General features: G+C 47.7%; 2 protein-coding genes across 6 annotated transcripts in view; one reads left to right on the forward strand and one right to left on the reverse strand.

Annotated features, from left to right (window-relative positions):
• TDRD9 (tudor domain containing 9) overlaps positions 1-21410 on the reverse strand; it is a 103360-nt gene that overhangs the window by 81133 nt on the left and 817 nt on the right. For 4 of the 5 annotated variants that reach the window (XR_011491718.1, XM_020911862.2, XM_070477726.1 and 1 more), the window contains exon 2: positions 4293-4399. Coding sequence is in view for 3 of the 5 variants with exons in the window: in XM_020911862.2 (XP_020767521.2) it covers positions 4293-4399 (107 nt within the window). In the remaining 2 variants the exon portion in view is untranslated. Of the gene's footprint in view, positions 1-4292; positions 4400-21410 lie in introns of those variants that run through there. The other variant, XM_070477727.1, reaches the window with a different exon arrangement.
• On the forward strand, positions 11722-13453 carry RD3L (RD3 like). The gene is made up of 3 exons (XM_020911867.2): positions 11722-11846; positions 12224-12529; positions 12892-13453. The coding sequence occupies exons 2-3, from the start codon at positions 12231-12233 to the stop codon at positions 13187-13189; spliced, it is 597 nt and encodes a 198-aa protein (XP_020767526.2). The 5' UTR covers positions 11722-11846; positions 12224-12230; the 3' UTR covers positions 13190-13453.

Raw genomic sequence — 21410 nt, forward strand, 5'->3', positions numbered from 1 at the left:
CCACGTCCCCGTCCACATGCCCCGAGTCCTGCCCAGTTGGCCCCAGACCTGCTCCCCGCTCCCCACCATCACCAGCCAGTGCTGCCTGGACTTCTCGGGTCCACACCAGCCCCTCCGATCCAGTCTCTCCAGTATGAGCAGAGCGGTCACTCCTCACTGGACACTCCTCCCCTCAGACCCACCCAGGATAAACCTAGAACCTTCTTCAGCCCACTGCTCTGAGCACTAGGACCAGAGCTCTCTGGCCCAGCCCGGCCCAGCCAGCAGCTGAGCCCGCATCTCCCCCTCGAGCGCGCTTAGCTTCCCTACTCCTGCGACACGGACCCTGAGCGTTGAGCTCACACCACACTCCTTGCCTCTCCTACAGCTCTGAGCATCCCAGGCCCACTGCAGTCTGGCTGGCTCCTTCTGCAGGCTCCCGGGAGGACCCTCCCCACACCTTTTCAGCTTCCAGAGGGCCTGCGTCCCCTGGCTCCCTGCATCTTCCTCGATCACGTAGCCCGTGGCACCTGCCATCACATCCACTACTGGCCCTGGGAAGAGCCCTGTGCTCACACCGGGCCCACCCGGCAGCAGCCCCGTCTCAGGCTCCTAACGTCATCGGAGCTGCGAAGCCCCTTCTGCCACGGACGCAGCACAGGCACCACCGCTCTGAAGATGAAGGCGTGGGCCTCTCGGGAGGGCTATGACACAGGCCCCCGCTGCCCCCACCCAGGCCCCCCACATCCAGCAGCGCCGGCCCTCTCCCAAGGCTGGGGGCCTCCCTGTGGCTCAGCTGGTATAGAACCTGCCTGCGATGTGGGAGACCTGGGTTCGACCCCTGGGTGGGGAAGACCCCCTGGAGAAGGCAAAGGCTTCCCACTCCGGTCTTCTGGCCTGGAGAACTCCATGGACTGTATAGTCCATGGGGGTGCAAAGAGTCGGACACGACTGAGCGCCTTTCACTCTCCCAGGGCCAGAGCCTCACTCTCTCCCATTATAGGCCCTCGGCACATACTCCCCTCTCCCTGATCCCCACACTGCCTAGGTAACTTCCAAAACTTATACTCATCCTTCAGTTCCAGTCCCGATTACTACTTTCCTGAACCCCAGCTCAAGTCACAACTCTTGTCCCAGGTCCCCAGAGAGCTACGTTCCAGCGCATTCACCTCTAAAGCACCCTTCGTGTACCTCTGTGATTACATGATAACCTCTCTAAGAGGAGAGACCAGGCCCTTTCAACTTCCGCTCACTGCTCCCCAAGATCCCTGGCTCACATCTTGATAAACACTGGTCTTGGAGTGAATCTTCCAAGTGCAGCCAAAGCTGTATGACTCCCTAGTGAAAATTTCCAAACACATTAAAGGTGCCACGGAGAGAGGACACAAAGAGTTTCAAACATGAGCCCAAATCAAAGGTTCCAAGAGCAGGCCCTGGGACGTGCAGGCATCCCTCCAGAACCTAGCGGCTTCCGCACAGGAGCCAGCAGGTGCGCGCCGGGCGCGGAGTACGCAGGGGCAACAGGAAGGGCCCCGGGACCAAGCGCCGTCTAAAAACTAAGACAGTTCCCCAGGAGACGGCAAACGACGGCCGTCTGTCCACAGGAACACACAGCTGTGGCGGGCTTCCAGCAACGTCTACAGGTCAAATCACCAGTCCTCACCTATGGCTGATTCATGTTGAAGTCTGACAGCAAACAACAAAATTCTGTAAAGCAATTATCCTTCAATTAAAAAAATAAATAAATACTTGAAAAAATCACCAGTCTTCTGTTCACTGACACTGAAGAGACTCGAAAGGCTTCCCTCACATAAGCAGTCATGCAGTGAATGTTCTTAAACGTACTGCGTTGTACTTTTCTTAGCGTAAGTAAACATTGGATCAAAGGACACACACTATCACTTTGAACTATCACTTCTGGTAATAAGGTACCGGGTTGTTCAGACAAACATTCTGAACTATCACTTCTGGTAATAAGGTACCGGGTTGTTCAGACAAACATTCCCCCTGAGGACAACTAAAGATGCCAGACTGAATACATAAACACCATCTTTAAAAAGCCAAAAGTCTGGTGAGAGAGGAAAACACCCGGGCACAGTCTCTAGCAAGGCAGGAATGCAGAGGGGAAAACGAAGAACTCAAAGCTTCTGCCTCAGGAGAGAGACCGGCAAGGAGAGAGGAACCAGCCAGCAGCAGAGTGGCCAGAAAATGAAAAATACAAACTGAATGAGTGTGGGGATCTCTGAGACAACGGCTCAGAATTTTTCAGAACTGATGAAAGATATCAGTATTTTATATCAAGAAGTCCAAGTGAAGACCAGAATAAGGATTAATATACTTTTATATATGGGCTGTATTTTGCAATTTTCAAAAAGGCTGAAAAGAAAAGGAAAATCTTACTCGAATCCCAACTTCTACCTCTACACCAGAGCGTAACACACAGCGGAGAAGGAGAGGGGAAGGACTTCCTGCTGATTTTGGTAGGAGCTTCTGAAGGATAAACGTTCGTAAAGCAAACACACTGAAACTTGCTTCTACCATATGAATCAGGCCGAATGCTAACAAGAAAAAGAGCACGCACTCACAGGAAGTGACGAGCTTCATGTAAACTCTGAACAGCTGCACCCATGGGAGGAGGAGAGACTAAAAGGGACTTTTATCTTTTATTTTACACATTTATGTATTATTTAAAATTGTGTTTTAATGCAGTTATTTTTAAAACTATAATAACTTCTTTCATTAACTATTTAATGATAGATGATTTTAAAAAATAAAACAGAAAATTCACATTTATAGGCTAATGAACATCATTAAATTTCTACACGTGACTTAGATAAATCCACTTATCTTTCATGTATCTGAAATCTTTTTTCCTTTACTTCCATTTTTGAAGAATTTTTTGCTGGGTACAATATTTGAGGTCTTTCATTATTTTACAGATTTTACTCCACTGTATTCTTGCGTGCATTGTTTCCAGTGAGAAATCTATGATCATGTTTGTTCCTCTACACATAATATGACTTTTGTTTTTGGCTACTTCTCTTCTAAGAATCTTCTCTTTATCTTCGTTTCTGAGTATCTGGTTATGCTCTGTGTTGGTTCAGTCTCGTTCCTGTTTCTTGTGCTTATGGTTCACTGAGATTCATTGATTAGTATGTTTGTGGTTTTCACCAAATTTGAAAAAAATTCAGCCACTATTTCTTCCAATAGTCTTTTTTGTCCCCTCTTCCAATCTTTCCTCCCCTTTTGGGATAGCAAGTGCACATACTTTTGAGACTTAAAGCTTTTTCACAACTCATTGGTATCCTAACTATTCACTTTTCATTTTTATTATTTTCTCTCTGCATTTCATTTTACATAGTTTCTACTGCTATGCCTTCTACTTCACTAATTCTTTTGCAAAATCTAATCTATCACTTTTTTTTTTTTTTGGCTGCAGGACATGTGGGATCTTAGTTCCCTGACCAGGGATCAAACCCATGCCCCCTGCAGTGGAAGCAAGGAGTCTTAACCACTGGACTAATAGAGACATCTCCAGAATTCTTTTTATCTCATATGCAATAGTTTCCATCTCTAGAAGTTTAATTTGGGTCTTTCAAAAAATCTTTGTCTATTTAACTTCTTGAACATATGGAATGTAGTTATAAAAACTACCTATCAATAAACGTTTTTATCTGCTAATCCCAACACCAGTGTCAGTTCTGGGTGAATTTTGATTGATTGAGTCTTCTCTTATCCAAGGATATATTTTCCTTCTTTGCATAACTGTTGCTTCCAACTGAATTTCCATCAAGAAATGTTTCATATAGTATAAAACCCACCCTCTTAAAGTAAATAATTTGCTGTAGTATATTCACAAAGTCACACAGGTATCCTTGTTATTGCTGTTTAGTCATTCAGTTGTGTCTAACTCTTTTGTGACCCCATGGACTGGAGTCCACCAGGCTCCTCTGTCCACTGGATTTCCCAGACAAGAAGACGGGAGTGGGTTGCCATTTCCTTCTCCATATAATAACTTTAACAACAATTTTAAGTATTTCTAATTAATAGTAAGGTAAGGGACCATTACTAGTCTTCCAAAAGGCAGATTATTTACACACTATACTTAAAAGAGAAAAAGTGAGCAACTTACAACCTATCACACACTCACGATTTATAATCTATCATACACTCACTCCCCTAAAAATCCCGAATTAACAACCAACACGGATTCTTTATTGATCAAAATATTACTACATTTTTAAGGACTTTTAAGAACTTAATGCTGTGAACAACTCACTTATACTTTATGATATTTAAAGATACCTGTTTACCTGACCCACTGATTAAGTGATCAAGGAAATACAGATAAAATTCTTGTGCTTCAAGTTGTCTGTATTTGTCAACATACTCCGTTTCTGCGCTCTTTTCGCCCAGGAGCCTGCAAAGAATATTAAAAGTTAGTATACTGTTTATAAAAGGCCTATAAAAAGTATACTGTTTATAAAAAGCCAAGAAATTTCCATGTGCTGGAAGAATTCTTGAATAGTTAACTTTTGCATTAAACCCTACAAGAAAAACTGCAAATCATTAATAAACAAATGAAAATACAATCAAATTCACAGTCAGTCACCAAAGAGATGCAAATTAAAGCAATGAGAAAGTGTTTCCGCCCTTCAAACTGGCTAAAAGAACAAATGGTCTCAGCTCAGGAGGAGAGGGTGCTCTGCGGGGCAATCTACTGGCGTCTGTCACAACTCCCTCAGGGTCTTCCCAAGGGCAGCACTGCCCCTGCAGACAAGGAAGCATGTGCAGAGACGCGCGTGGTGGCCGCGGGGTTTCAGAACGAGCCTCCCCAACACGGGTCCTTTTGCATGAGGATTATTTTGAACTAAAGGCAGTCAAGACGCTACAGGTTCAGGGAGAACAAAGGCAAAACATTATCTGACATAAATCATAGAAATGTTTTCTTAGGTCAGTCTCCCAAGGCAGCAGAAATAACAGCAAAAGTAAACAAATGGGACCTAATCAAACTTATAAGCTTTTGCAAAGGAGATGAAACCAAGAAAAGACAATTTACAGAATGGGAGAAAATATTTGCAAATAATTCAACCAACAAGGGTTTAATTGCCAAACTACACAAACAGCTCACACAGCTCAATTTTTTAAAAAGTTAAAAAAAATGGGCAAAAGACCTGAATAAACATTTCTCCAAAGACAACATCCAGGTGGCCAACAGGCGCCTGAAAAGATGCTCAACACTGATAATTACAAGCGAAACGCAAGTCACAGCAATAGTGAGCGCCACCTCACCCCTGTCGGAGCGGCATCGCCGAAAAGGCGACAGATAACAGGGGCAGCTCTGCAGTCCAGTGGTCAAGAACCCACCTTCCAGTGCAGGGGACGCTGGTTCGATGCCACAGCTACCGAGCCTGTGTGCCACAACTAAGACCATTTTCTTCTAAAGTCTACAAACAATAAATGCTGGAGAGGGGGTTGGAAAAGGGGACCCTCCTACCCTGCTGGTGGGAATGTAAAATGGTGCAGCCACTGTGGACAACAGTCTGAGGTTCCTTTAAAAACGGGAGTTACTGTATGATCCTGCAATCCCACTCCTGGGCATACACCCAGAAAAGAACTCTAATTTGAAACAATGCATGCACCCCAGTGTTCAAAGCAGCAGTATTTACAATAACCAAGACACTACTTTGCTGACAAAAGTCCGTCTAGTCAAAGCTATGGTTTTTCCAGTAGTGATGTATGGATGTGAGAGTTGGACTATAAAGAAAGCTGAGCACCAAAGAACTGATGCTTTTGAACTGTGGTGTTGGAGAAGACTCCTGAGAGTCCCTTGGACTGCAAGGAGATCAAACCAGTCAATCCTAAAGGAAATCAGTCCTGAATATTCACTGGAAGGACTGATGCTGAAGCTCCAATACTTTGGCCATCTGATCCTAAGAGCCAACCCTTTGGAAAAGACCCTGATGCTGGGAAATACTGAAGGCAAAAGGATAAGGGGATGACAGAGGATGAGATAGTGGGATAGCATCACCGACTCGATAGACGTGAGTCTGAGCAAACTCTGGGAGTTGGTGATGGACAGGGAAGCCTGGAGTGCTGCAGCCCATGGGGTTGCAAAGAGTCGGACACGACAGCATCTGAACTGAACTGAACTGAACTGAAGGCATGGAAGCAACCCAAATGACCATCAGAAGAGGGATGGATAAAGAAGATGAGGTGTGGAGGGCGGGTATAAAATATACAGAGGGACACTCGGGCAAAGACCAGACAGAAACGAAGACTGGGCAGCTCTGTGAGGGAGGCAGTCAGGAAAGCAGGAGCCCTGAGCCAAAGCGCCAGGAAGGCGGGCAGGAGGTCCATGTGGCTCCAGCAGAGAAAGCTCGGTGGCTGGGGGGTAGGGGGGGCAGCTAGAGGTACAGAAGAGCCAGGGATTTGGGTGGAGGGGAACCAGGTGACTGGCAGGGGCAAATCCTAAAGATTTTGGCCTTTGCTCTGAGTGAGGTGAGTTTGGCCATAGAGAGAGAAATAACACCTGACTCCTATTTTAACAGGATGGCTCTGACCGGGTAACGTGGGGTGGAATGATGGGGGCTCAGACACAGCAGAAAAGCAGCAAGACCCCCTAACAGACCACCACATGACCAAGGCCAGAGAGGACACTGCTCAGACCAGAGGGGCAGCGGTCAAAGTGGAGCCCACAGAAGACGCTGTCATTATTAGCCCTGCGTTATGTGAAACCACCGCTTCCCTGGTGGCTCAGATGGTAGAGAAGCCGCCTGCCATGCAGGAGGCCTGGGCTGGGAAGACCCCCTGGAGGAGGGCAGGGCAACCTGCTCCAGTATTCTTGCCTGGAGAATCCCATGGACAGAGGAGCGTGACAGGCTACAGTCCACGGGGTCGCAAAGTGTCAGACACGACTGAGTGACGAGGCACAAGCGTGGCACATGTAGAAGCTCAAACAGAGGAACCAGGAACGAGCTCAAGGTTCCCGTTTCCAGTGAGAGGGGTGAGCACGCTGCACCCCGCGCAGAAGAGCGCTGTGGCCCCTGGCAGAACGCCGCAGCAGCTGCCGGGGGTGCTGACCAGCAAGCAGCGCCGGCAGACTGGGGAGAGACGAGAACTCAGAGCACACACCGGGCACAGAGGATCGTGTTCACCCCTGGCAGCCCCCGGCCGCAACTCCCCACACTACAACATGCACGTGGGCCCTGGCACAGCAGAGGTGTGGGGGGACTGATCTCCTGCAGGACGGACTGGTTTGATCTCCGTGCAGTCCAAGGGACTCTCAGGTCTTCTCCAGGACCACAGTTCGAAGTCATCAGCTGTTCGGCACTCAGCTTTCCTTATGGCCCAGCTCTCACATCCGTACACAACCACTCTGACGACACGGACCTTCGGCGGCGGCGCAAACTCTCACGGCCCTTTTTCTTTGTCTGTCCACTGCTCAGCCTAGAGGGCAGACGCTGCTGCAGGAAGTGCTTGGCAAAACAGGACAAGAAAGCCCCCACTTCCGGCAGAGGACCAGGAGAGGGAGGCCCTCGGCCGGACAGCACCCGGGACGCTGCAGACTCTCGGAACCTCTGGAACTGCCATGCTCACCTGGGCTGGGAGCAGCACCAAGCCGACAGCCCGGCACAGACTTGGAAGAACCGCGCACAGATCTGGACAGCCCTACCGAGGCTCGGAGTTCCCAACAGACCGCGGATTGCTGCCCATGGGAGGCCGGGTGGAACCTGCAGCCCCACAGGCTGTGACAAGACCCAGGGCCCATGATATGATGATACTCCAAGCGCCCAGGGCGTACCCATAGGGACTGCGCTAGGAGCCGTCAGGAGTGCTCCTGGGACAAGCGACGACCCCTGACTTTGGATAATGGCTATCCAACCTGGGGACCCCCCCCCACACCAACTGCAAATCAACTCCAAACCAACTCTACACCCAGGGGGTACTTATTTTTTAAGCCTAAAACGCTGATCTTCCTCTATGTTATATCTTTGGAGTAAAGAAGTGTTTAAACAAGAACATAAGAAAGAAAAATATTAATGAGCAAGTCATAAAGCCTGTGAACACGTCTGCAAAGGTAAAGGGCAAGAACAGAGGTCAGCTGAGAGCAAGCACGCGGCCCATCGCCCAGGCATGGGCTGCGGGGGCCTCCCTTCAGGAAGGCGCAGACACGGCCCACGTCGCCCAGGCACGGGCTGCGGAGCCCTCCCTTCAGGAAGGCGCAGACACGGCCCACGTCGCCCAGGCACGGGCTGCGGGGGCCTCCCTTCAGGAAGGCGCAGACACGGCCCACGTCGCCCAGGCACGGGCTGCGGGGGCCTCCCTTCAGGAAGGCGCAGACACGGCCCACGTCGCCCAGGCACGGGCTGCGGGGGCCTCCCTTCAGGAAGGCGCAGACACGGCCCACGTCGCCCAGGCACGGGCTGCGGGGGCCTCCCTTCAGGAAGGCGCAGACACGGCCCACGTCGCCCAGGCACGGGCTGCGGGGGCCTCCCTTCAGGAAGGCGCAGACACGGCCCACGTCGCCCAGGCACGGGCTGCGGGGGCCTCCCTTCAGGAAGGCGCAGACACGGCCCACGTCGCCCAGGCACGGGCTGCGGGGGCCTCCCTTCAGGAAGGCGCAGACACGGCCCACGTCGCCCAGGCACGGGCTGCGGGGGCCTCCCTTCAGGAAGGCGCAGACACGGCCCACGTCGCCCAGGCATGGGCTGCGGGGGCCTCCCTTCAGGAAGGCGCAGACACGGCCCACGTCGCCCAGGCACGAGCTGCGGGGCCCTCCCTTCAGGAAGGCGCAGACACGGCCCAACAAAACTGCGGCTTTTAATGTGAGATATTTTATGGAGGGAACAACATTGGGAAAAGAAATTTAACATCAGTTTCTCAAATGTTGACTGCATCTTTAATAGACCAAAAAAAAAAAAAAAAAGAACCAATAATCTAGAACTTTGAGGTCGGCAGCAAAGGAATTAAAAACAGAAAGAGAGTAGTCTCCTTACAATGAGAAATCTTCCTTTAATTGCAATAGAAAGCTGCTGCGAACTGTATAAGGCGGCCCTGACCATAAATATATAAAATCTGCATATATACAATCTGACTCCTTAGCCTGCCCTTCTTTTTAGACTTAAATTTAAGTACTTCCTTATACATCTTAGACTTTTACACACAGGCACACTGGAGATGATATGATCCTATTTCACTTCATCTTACAAAATTTTCTACAATTCAGCCAAGATGTAGCCTAGAAAACCATGACAGTAACCAAAAAGGACTTAACCTAACTGCTCCACAGGTCAAGTTTTATGCCTTCCACACAAAACAGCCTCACGAGATTACAATTAATTAGAAAGAATTCACTTATTCAACTTACTAAAATGTTTGATGAATAAAATCCAGCATTGTTCTGATTGTACTCTGATGAACAGGCAGGATTAACGCAGTTACTTCCTTACCTGGGTCTACAGATATCTCTGCTCTCGTCTACACTGCAGCAGGGAGCCTGCTGCAGTCAGGGAACGGCACCTGGGCTCGTTTCAGTCTGACAGTCTCAGGAGCCAGGACGAAAGAAACAGAATTCGTAACACTACAGGCAGCACACCCTAGGTATTAGAAAAGCTGGCTTATCTGAGGATGATCAGAGGGAAATGTACTGCATGTGTCAGGGTGGCAGGAAACGTTCTGTGAAGGTCAGGCTTGGGCAAGTCTCGACAGCCAGCTGGGTGCTAACAGGCCAAGGGGAGGTGGGAGACCGCCCTCAAGAAGCTCTCTGTGTGGCCTGCTCACTGACCCTCAGGTCCCTGCTCAAAGGACAGCCCGTTCCCAAGGAGGCCCTCCCCAACCCCCGCAGGCAACCAGGGAGGCCTCGAGTGTGCCAGGACCACCTCACTGACCCCTCGAGGGCTCGGGGTCATCTGCCCACGGGGCAGGGAACGGCCTGTCTACCGCTGCCCCCCGCCCCTCGCTGCCGCCCCCGCCAGTCCCCGACGTGCACCGGGGCCTTGGCACAGTCGGGCACAGTCAACGATACCTGCTGAGGGAAGGAGAGCCGCAACCCCAGGGCGGGCAGAACAGAACCTGGTCTCAAAGGACAGTAGCTTAGCAGTGAAGAGAAATACAACCAGAGCTCAGACAAACAGGGGTCAAAGGGAAAATGATGTTCTTCCCTCAGACCGAAGAAAAAATGAGCTGGTATTTAAGCAGGGCCCTGAAAAAGAGACTTACACTACAGGGACACGGAAAAGAAAGCCAAGCCCCTCAGCAGAGACACTGTGAGCGCAGCTGAAGGGTCAGAGCCGGGCACACGCAGGACAGACACTGGTGTGCAAGCAAGCAAGCCCGGGACAGAAACGTGCGTCATCTTCCACATCCCATACAGTCCTGACACTTCAGAGGCAAGCATGTTAAGAACTAAAGCAATGACAAGGAGGTTATTCAGAGGGAGAAGCCACATGATTTGCGGTACAGTTGGGAGGAAATCCAAGAGGACAGTTCTGTCATGAGAAACTTTCCTCCCGTCCTTCTCACGGCGCTATGCACGATGCAATGTGAAAACCTGCTCGTTGCAGATAATGAATCCTGACATCTGGGTTTTCTAACATGTGAGCAACAGGAGCTGCAGGGTGGCCACGCGCATCCCTCTTCATCGTGTGTGACATGCACGTCTGATGTGGACGAACATCTACTCGTCACAGCTCAGATGAAGCAAAGAGCAACACGAGAAACAAATATTACACAAGGGGAGGGCTGTGCAGTCACTTAACACAGACCCAGAGAGTCAAGAACCTGTCCACACCCGAGGGAAAGGCACACGGGCTCTCGGACAGAAGATCCTCACAAGGACCTCACACGCCCGCACTCACCCCAACAGTAAGTGCGAGCTTCACTCTCAGCTCCAGAAGAAAACACAGAAACTATTTTCTATAATGAATTGTAAGCTTTTGTTTTGAACTTTATATGTTCTTATGTCTCTATTATTTTTTCTGACCTTAATCAATAGATTGCCTTATCACCATGTTTCTAGAGGTTACAAAGTATATTTTAAAATTATCTACTTCAGTGTATGTAACATCATATGTAATGCATTGCAACTTGTTTAAATATACAAATTTAAATAATATTTAGAAATACAAAATGTGTACAGAATGTAACATTTACTAAATATTTCACACATGACTAACAGCTAGCATCCTTTGCCTATTTTGCGCAACTGTCACGCGTTTTCTCAGAATGTATACTGTGTGCATAGTGTGCAAAGAGTCAAGTCCGACCCCTTTCCCATGCTTTCATTAGCAGGGACAGTGACCTGGCTTCTAAATGGCCTGAAAGTTCAGCTGAAGAATAAAAGCAACATGGTTATTTTTAGAGCTCTACGGGCATAAAAATACAGCAGGCACTGTGACCTGCAGCTACACACAGCAGAGCATCCCATCACGCGACCGTCTTCACTTTAGCTGGGAGCGCATCTGTGGTGCTTCAGACGACCTTTCTCCATCTCTTTACCAAAGATATGTCTAAATGCATTTAGGACCAGAATCTGTAGCTGCCAGCATCTTTTTCAAAGAGACTGAGCTACAGTCAAAAGGCAAACCGTTATGTAATTTGTAAAGATTAAATAGTAAGTTATTTTTGTCATTTCTTCCAGCTTACTTACAAGGTGAATTAATGAGCATTCTCTCCAAATGAAGACATCACAGCCTCATTCCTAACATAGAAAGTTATTTATTCCAAAGGCGGTTTCAGTGGGGAAAGGAGGCAGCTCGTTCTCTCAGCAGGGGACCCATCCAGGAGGAGACGTGCCTGTGTGAATCCATCACCAATTCAAGCGAACTCTTCAGCAACAGGCCACGTTGGAACCAGCAACTTCACAGGTAACCTTTAAACCTTTTCTGTATGAAACCTAAGTCAGAAGCATGCTTGCAGACAGCATTTTCCTGTATGTTAACATTACAGAGACGCCTGAGAGCTTCTGATAGCACGTGTTGGTGTTATCTGCAGAAAGTGTTCAGTCTGTAGATTGTCTCTGACCGTATTTCATTCCTGCTTAGCTACATAAAAGCATTTCGAAAGCCTGGTTTTGGGCACTGACCTAGTTAGAAATAATCCATTCTAATCTTACTCTGACCTGTATATCTAACCAGTGAAAAATTCATGCACTTTTCTGGCAAATTTACTGTAAAGAAACAAATATTTGCTGATCAGAACTGTAACATTTTATGCAAATAAACAAGTGAGAGCTTTTCCACAGGCTTAAAATGCCATTTTTTGGCTGGATGAAATGGCCAAAATATGATTCCTACAAATCCACACACTACCCTGACTCAGACGTAGTGACAAAGACTCTGCTTCGGGAATTAAAATGGCATCTGAAGGAACGGGAGAGACTGATACAAGAGATCGAAAATGAGCAAAAAGTGAAAAAAACAGGTGTGGATTACAACTGGCTGAGAAGCTACCAGACTCCCCAGGCAGCCATTCCAGCTACTGAGCAAAGACAGCTCGAAGTCCTCTGCTCACAGGTTCAACCTTGTCAAACGGGAACTGTTCTCAGCAGGTAAAATACTACATTCTCTTCTCGTGATGTCTGCCACCAATTCTTAAGCTCCTCTTATATTTAGAGTGGAAATTGTTATTTACCATATAAATCCTTTAACCGTGTGTATCAAATACTCAGCAACCAAAATTCCTAAGAATGGGCTGGACAAGAAAAAAGAAAATCTGTTGATATCTCACTGGCTAGTAAATGTTTTAAAGTCACTTTCAAAATTTCTTCACTAGACGCATAATTTTAAAGAAGTTTACTCAAAAGATGGATAACGACTATATGAGCACATTATTTAAGCTGGATTTTTGAGATAAAGGGTTATGACAAAAGAGATTTTCCGAATTGAACACTCACAAGTGCTTTGCCTCTAGATTTCGAGAAGTCCTGGCAGAAAATGATGTCCTGCCATGGGAAATCGTCTACATCTTCAAGCAAGTTCTGAGAGACTTCCTGAGTGGTGCGGACAGGGCCAGCCTGCAGGGGGGCCCCGAGGGGTCCCCGAGCGCAGCGCACCCCAAGCACTCCGGGAACCCAGGGGGCAGCCCCGAGGGGCCAGGCAAAGACGAAATCCCCACCATCTCAAGTTACGTAGACAGAAACACAGAGAATAGGTTCCCAACACTCTCACATCGAATATGGAACCTACCATATTACTACCCATCAAGTTAAGTTACCTATAACCAGAGAGAAGAGTTTTTTTGTGACCATCTTAGCATCAGAACTCTTAACATTAAGAGAAAGTGATGTGACTTAATGTCACTGTTTGTTGCAAGATCAGAAGCTAAAACTTATGTGATGCAGCCAATATTTGAAATAGCATCCCTTTTTTAGCCACTTTTAAAATGCAATGTTTTCACTGAATAGTATGCTTTTAACTAAAATGTTTCCTAAATATTTTGAAAAAATGTTTGAAGTATTTTCTTATACCTCAAACACAACTCACAGGAACTAAGTCTTATTTTTAAATTTGAAATATGAAATTTATATGAAAGTATGACGTATGAAATTTGACAAATTAACTTTGACGTTAACTTTGACTTTTATTCTAAAAGGAAGCTATGTATTGAATAAAATAAATGATTAATGTGAATCTTATCTTTATAAGACTGAATCAATCATTCTCTGTGGGGGAAGGCATCAGGGAGGGAGAAAACAATGTGTGGTCTGCAAGCAAAGCAGTGCTTCATCTCAATAGGCAGATTCATTTTTCATCTCAACCAACATTAAGAGAAGTAGAAAAAACACAGATCTATATGATAAATAAAAGGAAATGAATTGGTTTAACAATACTGGTAACTGCTACTCTCAAAGAAAAACAATCAATTCGATCTATACTTTAAACCAATATTGTATTAGTTGCTCAGTCGTGTCCAACTCTTTGCAACCCCACAGGCTATAGCCCTCCAGGCTCCTCTGTCCATGGAATTCTCCAGGCAAGAATACTGGAGTGGGTAGCCATTCCCGTCTCCAGGCCATCCTGGTGTCAACATGACCAGGGTTTAATAAGACAAGGTAAATGGAAACACACCCCAAGCAGATTTAAAATAAAGACACCTTCCACTCCTGTTCCCTTTCTGTTCGGTTTCCAGAACATAACTATGGCTTCTTCCATCACTGTGAGAGTTTGCAGAGTAAGAACTGTTTGTGGGAAAGAGAAACGCTCCGCAAACGGCACTGCTGCTCAGCGAGCAGTGACTGTAGGAAGCAGAAAACGAGAGGTTTAGCACCGCGGCAGTGGCAGAAACAGGATTTTTACGTGACTTTTCCGGGAGCCTAGCTGACTGGCGATGCTGTGCTGGTTTCTGCTGCACAATCACACATATACGCACACCTACTCTTTTCAGATTATTGTCCCACAAAGACCGTTACAGAGTGTTAAGCAGAGTTCCCTGTGCTATACAGTAGGTCCTCACAGAATTCTTGTTTCAACAGAGTTTGGAGTCTGTCTGTGAAATTCAGTAGAAGAACTGGCAGCCTCACCATGTGTATCAGAAAATACACACCATGAAGAGGCTTAAAAGATTTTCCTCCCACAAAGGCACCTCAAACAGCCACTGAACAAAACAAATGACCGAGTCTACAGCACTTTCAAGAAAGGGCTATCCTCTCTGTTCAGAAGGGAAGAAAATAAATTTTTAAATATAGTTCCTGTCAAAAAGCTTACAGTGACTGAAGCGGCTGTAGGTGGCAGGTCACCCCAGTAGCCCGGGAAGAGGACACACCCCGCCCCACTGAGTCGCCCACGAGGCACGAGCCGGCCTTGCAACCCGGCCTGGAAAGGGAGTGGAAAGACGCACTGACTTCGGTATTCTCAGTTCCTGCCTCCCGCTTTCATTTTTGGCCATAACCTAATAACCATGATTCCCGTGTCAGTATCAGTGTATATAATTTAAAACTAGAGTTGTTTCTTAAAAATTGACAAATCAAGTAGAAATTATAACACAATAACTTCCTGAAATATTACTAGATCCACACATTTACACACTGGGGTATTTACAGTACTTTAAACTGGCAAAAGAATGAGGATTAAAAACATAAGGGGGGTACAAATTGGGGAGAGAGCTCCTAGGAAAGCTTCAGGTGTGGTTTACAAAGATGCAGTATCGGCACAGCAGCTAAAAGTTTGTGCTTGGGAACAGTAAAAATAAACACACTACTCCACTGATAGGACTCTAGTAACCTGACACAGCGCCAGCTCTCAGAAGGCGGCACTGTTCCCCAGGCCGATCCACTTAATAACATGAAGCTGTTCCTCTCCACCCAGGCACTGCGCGAAGCACCGCATGTCTAGCTCATTCAGTCCTGACCCTGAAAGCATGTGATGCTGTTCCCATCGGGCAGATGAGCAGACGGCCGCACGCCTGTCCGACGGCTCACCCCAACAGCAGAGATGCTGACTGGCAGAGCGGATTCACATCTGCCTGGCAGGCCCCTCCAGCCCCAGATGCACACAGCTGGTTGCCTACCTGACACCTCCTCTTGGAGGCCCACGGGCAACTTAAAATCAACATGCTCCAAACCCAGATCACAGAGGTTCGCTTACTAACAGGATAAATAAAATTCAGGAAAGGAACAGAGGAATCAAAACCACACACTTGACACGGACTAAAAGCGTAACTCTTCGACACTTCACCGAGCATTTTCCAGTCACTTCTCAGGAAATGACACCACCAACCATCCGTCCAATTTTACAAGCCAGACTCTCAGAATCATTCTGATCCCCTTGCTATGGTGGAGGAGCCAAAAAACACATCACAAACAAGACTGTGTGTGACAGTATACACCGTGAAACACACTTATTCTGCAAATACTTTATGGTACAGTTGCCAGTATATTATACACACACACGCCCCCCACCCCCCGCCCCAACCTGAGGGAAATCAGCTCTGGTCAGAGTAGTAAAGACAGGTTCAGGGTTTATTCAAGATGGGAGCAAATGAGGAAGCAACTCTCATCGTTTTTAGAATAAAAATAACTGGGACCCACAAAGACAATTCATTCGCTCAGACACCTGAGTTCCTGCTACATGCCAGGTACTGTGCTCAAGTGGAGATTCATTGAAAATCCCCACCCTCAAGGAGTTATGTGGGGAAACAACATAACTAATTCCTTGAAAGCACTAACAGATACCGCCTTGGGCACTAAGTGTGCACATGTGAAACAGGCTCTCCCCGCTTCTCCTCGGACCCCGCCGGCGTTCCTTCTCAGCCTCCCCCGCACATTTCATAAATGACCGCGTGCTCCAGGCCTGGGGCTCCATCACCCAGAGCCTTAAACTCCCACTGGTCCAGCCCACAGCGAGGCTTCTCTCCTTGAACCCAGGCCACCTGCACTTACCGTTATCTGATAGGAATTTCACAGTTAGCATGTTCGAGCTCAAGCTCCTGGTACTCCCCCGAGCCAGCTCTTCCTGTGGTCCGGCTTTCCTCAGCAGAGGGCAACGACTTCCAAGGATCGACCAGAAACCCGAGGTCACCCGAGCCTGCTCCCCCACTCCTGTCCTGTATCTGATCCAGCTACAGAGCTCCTGTCTCTTAATAGCCCACCCTGAATCCCACCGCCGCTCAGCACCCCACCGCCCCTGTCCTGGTCTACACCGCCTTCCTCTCTCCTGCTTGGGTGATGTGTTACTGCGGACTCTCCAGAGAAACAGAGCCAACAGGACGTGCGCTGATAAAGGTGACACCTGACCTCCCTGTTTCTGCCCTGGGCCCCATTCAATTCATTCAACTGGCAGCCATCCTGCTGGAATGGGAACCACACGGGGCGGCCACGCGCAAAGCCTCCAGGCGCCCTCCAGTGACCCCGGACGTCTCGGGTGGGGCAGCTTCTCACCTAGACTGCAGACGAACTCGTGACCTGGCGCCTGCTCCCACCAGACCTCCCCTCCTCACCTCCTCTCCATCAGCCTACTCCAGCTGTACATGGAAGACACAGACACTCAAGTACTTTCCCAATGAATGGGGAAATTACCAGTAACTTACATCCGTTAAATAGAAGGTTTTTAAAAAAACAGGGACTTTGTGAGTGAATAGAAAACAGAACTCCTTGGACGGTAACACAAGCAAACACTAACATCTGTGCAAGGCCTAGACACGGAAAGGCAGGGCCGAAAGGAAAAGGTCCTATGCCGTGGAGGCAAACACACCCACTGTCCAACCTATGAGACACCGCGCTGGGAGCAGCCTCTCAGCGCGGCTGAGGATGCCGGGGGGCAGCTGTCAGACAGGACCAGCCTCGTCTGCCAGAGCACGGACTGCCTGGGGGCCTGTGTCACACGCAGAATGCCCAACACAGCAGGCACTCAACCCACAGCAGAGCAGACCAGGAAGGAAATGGGAAACTAAGAAAAAAGGAAACTGGGTAACAGCGCCAGATGACGGCAATTTGAAAGCTTTCGGTAGCAGTTTCTCTGGGATCAAGTACATCTTAAGGTGCTGGAGAGTCAAAAGATATAAAAGTGAAAGCTAAGCAAGACCGTCATGAGCCAGGAGTCTGTGAGCTTTGCAGACAGAGGCCAGTCCACACACAGACCAGCCCAGGGCAGAGGGTGGGGTGGCCAGCTCCCAGCCTCAAGTTGAGGGCCAGGCCCCGAGTTCCAAAAGAAAGCCCGCATAGACAACTGTGGCAGAAAACGCTCGAAATGCCTAACACAGTCACAAAATATTTCCTTTTTCACATGCCAAGGTGAAGAAAGGGGATGTAAAAATGGAAGAAAGCATACCCCACAATCAGCACAAAGGAGAAAAAACACACCACCATGTGCAAAACAAGACAGGAGGAGGTCCGTATCACTGAACATATCATCTGCAAACCATTCACCCTCCCACCCCGCTTCGCCACCCCTCCCGACTCGTGGCCATCTCTGACCGCTCACCACAGGGCCTCAGGCGTGGCCTCCTTCCAGAAGGAAACTCACACCGTGACCATACTCACCACCCAGACATGCATCCATCTCACAGAGCAAACTCTTATCTGAACTATCATGATCCATTCTGGAATTTTCTGTTGCTCTGTTTTTAAATGCTAGTGGTCATGACTGTTCAGTTCAGTCACTCAGTCGTGTGCAACTCTTTGCGACCCCATGAATCGCAGCACTCCAGGCCTCCCTGTCCATTACCAACTCCCGGAGTTTGCTCAGACTCACGCCCATCGAGTCGGTGATGCCATCCAACCATCTTATCCTCTGTCGTCCCCTTCTCCTCCTGCCCCCAATCCCTCCCAGCATCAGGGTCTTTTCCAATGAGTCAACTCTTCGCATGAGGTGGCCAAAGTACTGCAGTTTCAGCTTCAGCATCAGTCCTTCCAATGAACACCCAGGACTGATCTCCTTTAGGATGGACTGGTTGGATCTCCTTGCAGTCCAAGGGACTCTCAAGAGTCTTCTCCAACACCACAGCTCAAAAGCATCAATTCTTCCGTGCCCAGCTTTCTTCACAGTCCAACTTTCACATCCATACATGACCACTGGAAGAACCATAGTCACGACTCTTCCAGCTCATTGAGCTGACTGAGCGGCGCCCACAGACTAGACTCCAGTGACTCACGCAAGCCCCTCTTCCCACTTGAGTGACTGTTCCTCTCCAATGCGGTTTCGCTGTGTGATGCCCGACACTGACAGTCTGCCTTCCTCTGCAGCTTCTCCCGACAGCGAAGCTCTCCTGCGCAGAGACGACATCAGTCAGCAAGCCTCTGAGCAGCCGCTGTACCAGGCGACAGATTCTCATGTCTGAATCCCAGCTCCACCACTCTATCAGTTTCCTGCCGCTGCCACAAGTCAGCACCAGTTCAGCAGGTTAGAACACCACCAATGTGTTATTTCACAGTTTCTGTAGGTCACAAGTCCAGGTGGACCCAACGGGGCCCTCTACTTTGTTGTTGTACGGTCACTAAGTCATGTCTGACTCTTTGCAACCTCCATGGACTGCAGCACACCAGGCTTCCCTGTCCTTCACCATCTCCTGGAGTTTGCTCAAACTCATGTCCCCTGAGTCAGTGATGCTATCCAACCATCTCATCCTCTGTCTCCCCCTTCTCCTCCTGTCCTCAATCTTTTCCAGCATCAGGGTCTTTTCCAATGAGTCGGCTCTCTGTATCAGATGGCTGAAGTACTGGAGCTTCCACTTCAGCATCAGTCCTTCCAATAAACATTCAGGGTTGATTCTCTTTAGGATTGACTGGTTTGATCGCCGTGCTGTCCAAAGGACTCTCAAGAGTGTTCTCCAACACAATTCAAAAGTATCAATTCTCTGGCGCTCACACTATGACAAACTTAGATAGTATATTGAAAAGCAGAGACATCACTTTGCCAACAAAAGTCCGTTTAGTCAAAGCTATGGTTTTCCCAGTAGTTATGTGCAGATGTGAGACTTGCACTGTACTATGGTTTGCCTTAGAAACAAACTGAGATCATTCTGTCACTTTTGAGATTGCATCCAAGTACTGAATTTCAAACTCTTTTGTTGCCTATGAGGACTACTCCATTTCTTCTAAGGGATTCTTGCCCACAGTAGTAGATATAATGGTCATGTGAATTAACTTCACCAATTCTCATCCATTTTAGTTCACTGATTCCTAAAATGTCAATGTTCACTCATGCCATCTCCTGTTTGACGGCTTCCAATTTACCTTGATTCACAGACCTAACATTCCAGGTTCCTATGCAATACTGTTCTTTACAGCATCAGACTTTCCTTTCACCACCAGACATATCCACAACTGGGCAGTGTCCACTTTGGCTCAGCCTCTTCATTCTTTCTGGAGCTACTTCTCCACTCTTAAGCATACTGAACACCTACTGACCTGGGGAGGGAGGTTCATCTTTCAGTGTCATAATTTTTTGCCTTTTCACTGGTGGTAGGCAAGCATTTACTGCATTTACAAAGAAATTTTACATGCTGATTGCAATAATCTTAATAATGGGGCTTGTATTTTACCTTTTTTCATTTTATTACTCTGAAAACTCATTTTTATTGACTTTACAACAGTCTTAGCCCATGAAGAATTGAAAAATTATAAAACTGGTCCTTAGTAGTTAAAAGGACATTTAAATCCGTGCTTGTCATTTCTGACAAAGTCAATAATAATTTACTTCAACAACGAGTTATTTGAAAGCAATACCACTCTGTCCGTTAAGCCCAGGGAGCACAGGGCAGAGCAGGGCTGCAGGGGTTAGGTGCTAAGGGATCATTTGCCAGAGCAATTCAAGGAAACAAAATGTGTGAGAACGAAACAAAACAGCAACTGGAAAGCTGTATCAGAGTTTCTTTATCCCCTCCCTGCCCCCAAGAAACAAATTTACCGAAGATCCCAAGTCCCACTTGGCTTTACAAAGGCTTGAAGTGTGTCTACAAAGGCTGGAAACAGCCCATGAGACCTAGACTCAGGCTCAAGTGCATCCACTAGATCAAAGGGTAGGGGTGAGAAGCAATGAACAAGAGTAACTTCAAAAAGTTTTAAAAACAAAACCACCATCTCAACCGTAAAAGGTGTTGAACTTGAGGGGAAGGGGCCAAGCAGTGATACAGATTCCCCAGGTGGGAAGAGGTACTTCCACTCTGACCTCCTTTAAAGAGTAAGCAGATGTTTCTACTGACCAGATCTGCTGCTGCTGCTGCTGCTAAAACTGAAACTAAAGCTGAAACTTCTGAGCCCACAAAACCTGCACAAGAATGTTTACAGCAGCATTATTCATGACTGCCAAACTTGGGATCCACCAAGATATTGTTCAGTGGTGATCCAATAAATAGACCAAGGTGCATCCAGACAATGGAATATTATTCAGCACTTAAAAAGAAATGAGTTATCAAGCCCTGGAAAAACATGTAGAACTTTAAGTGCATAATACTAAGTGAAAGAAGCCAATCTGAAGAGGTCACATACAGTAGAATAACAACTATTGTTGTTTAGTTGCTCAGTTGGATTTGACTCTTTTGCAACCCCATGGACTGTAGCCCGCCAGACTCTGTCCACGGGATTTCCCAGGCAAGAATACTGGAGTGGGTTTACAATTCCTTCTCCAGGGGAATCTTGCCCACCCAGGGATCAAACCTGCGTCTGCTGCACTGGTAGGCAGATTCTTTACCACTGAGCCACCACAGGGAAGCAACTATAAGGCACTGTGAAAAATGCAAAACTAGAGATAACAAAAAGATTAGTGGTTGCCTACCCACTGGGGGTGGGGAGTAGGGCAAAGAGGGATGAACAGGCAGAACATAGGATTTTTTCGACAGGGGAACTACTCTTTTTGATACTAATGGTGGATACATATCATTATGCTTTGTCCAAACCCACAGACTGTAGGCCACCAAGAATGAACCCTCTGTCTTATCTATGGATTTAGCTAGCAATGATGTATCTACTGGTTTGCCGGAAAATAGATAAGGAAAAT

Source organism: Odocoileus virginianus, chromosome 16, assembly GCF_023699985.2.
Source record: "Odocoileus virginianus isolate 20LAN1187 ecotype Illinois chromosome 16, Ovbor_1.2, whole genome shotgun sequence".
Taxonomy (NCBI): domain Eukaryota; kingdom Metazoa; phylum Chordata; class Mammalia; order Artiodactyla; family Cervidae; genus Odocoileus; species Odocoileus virginianus.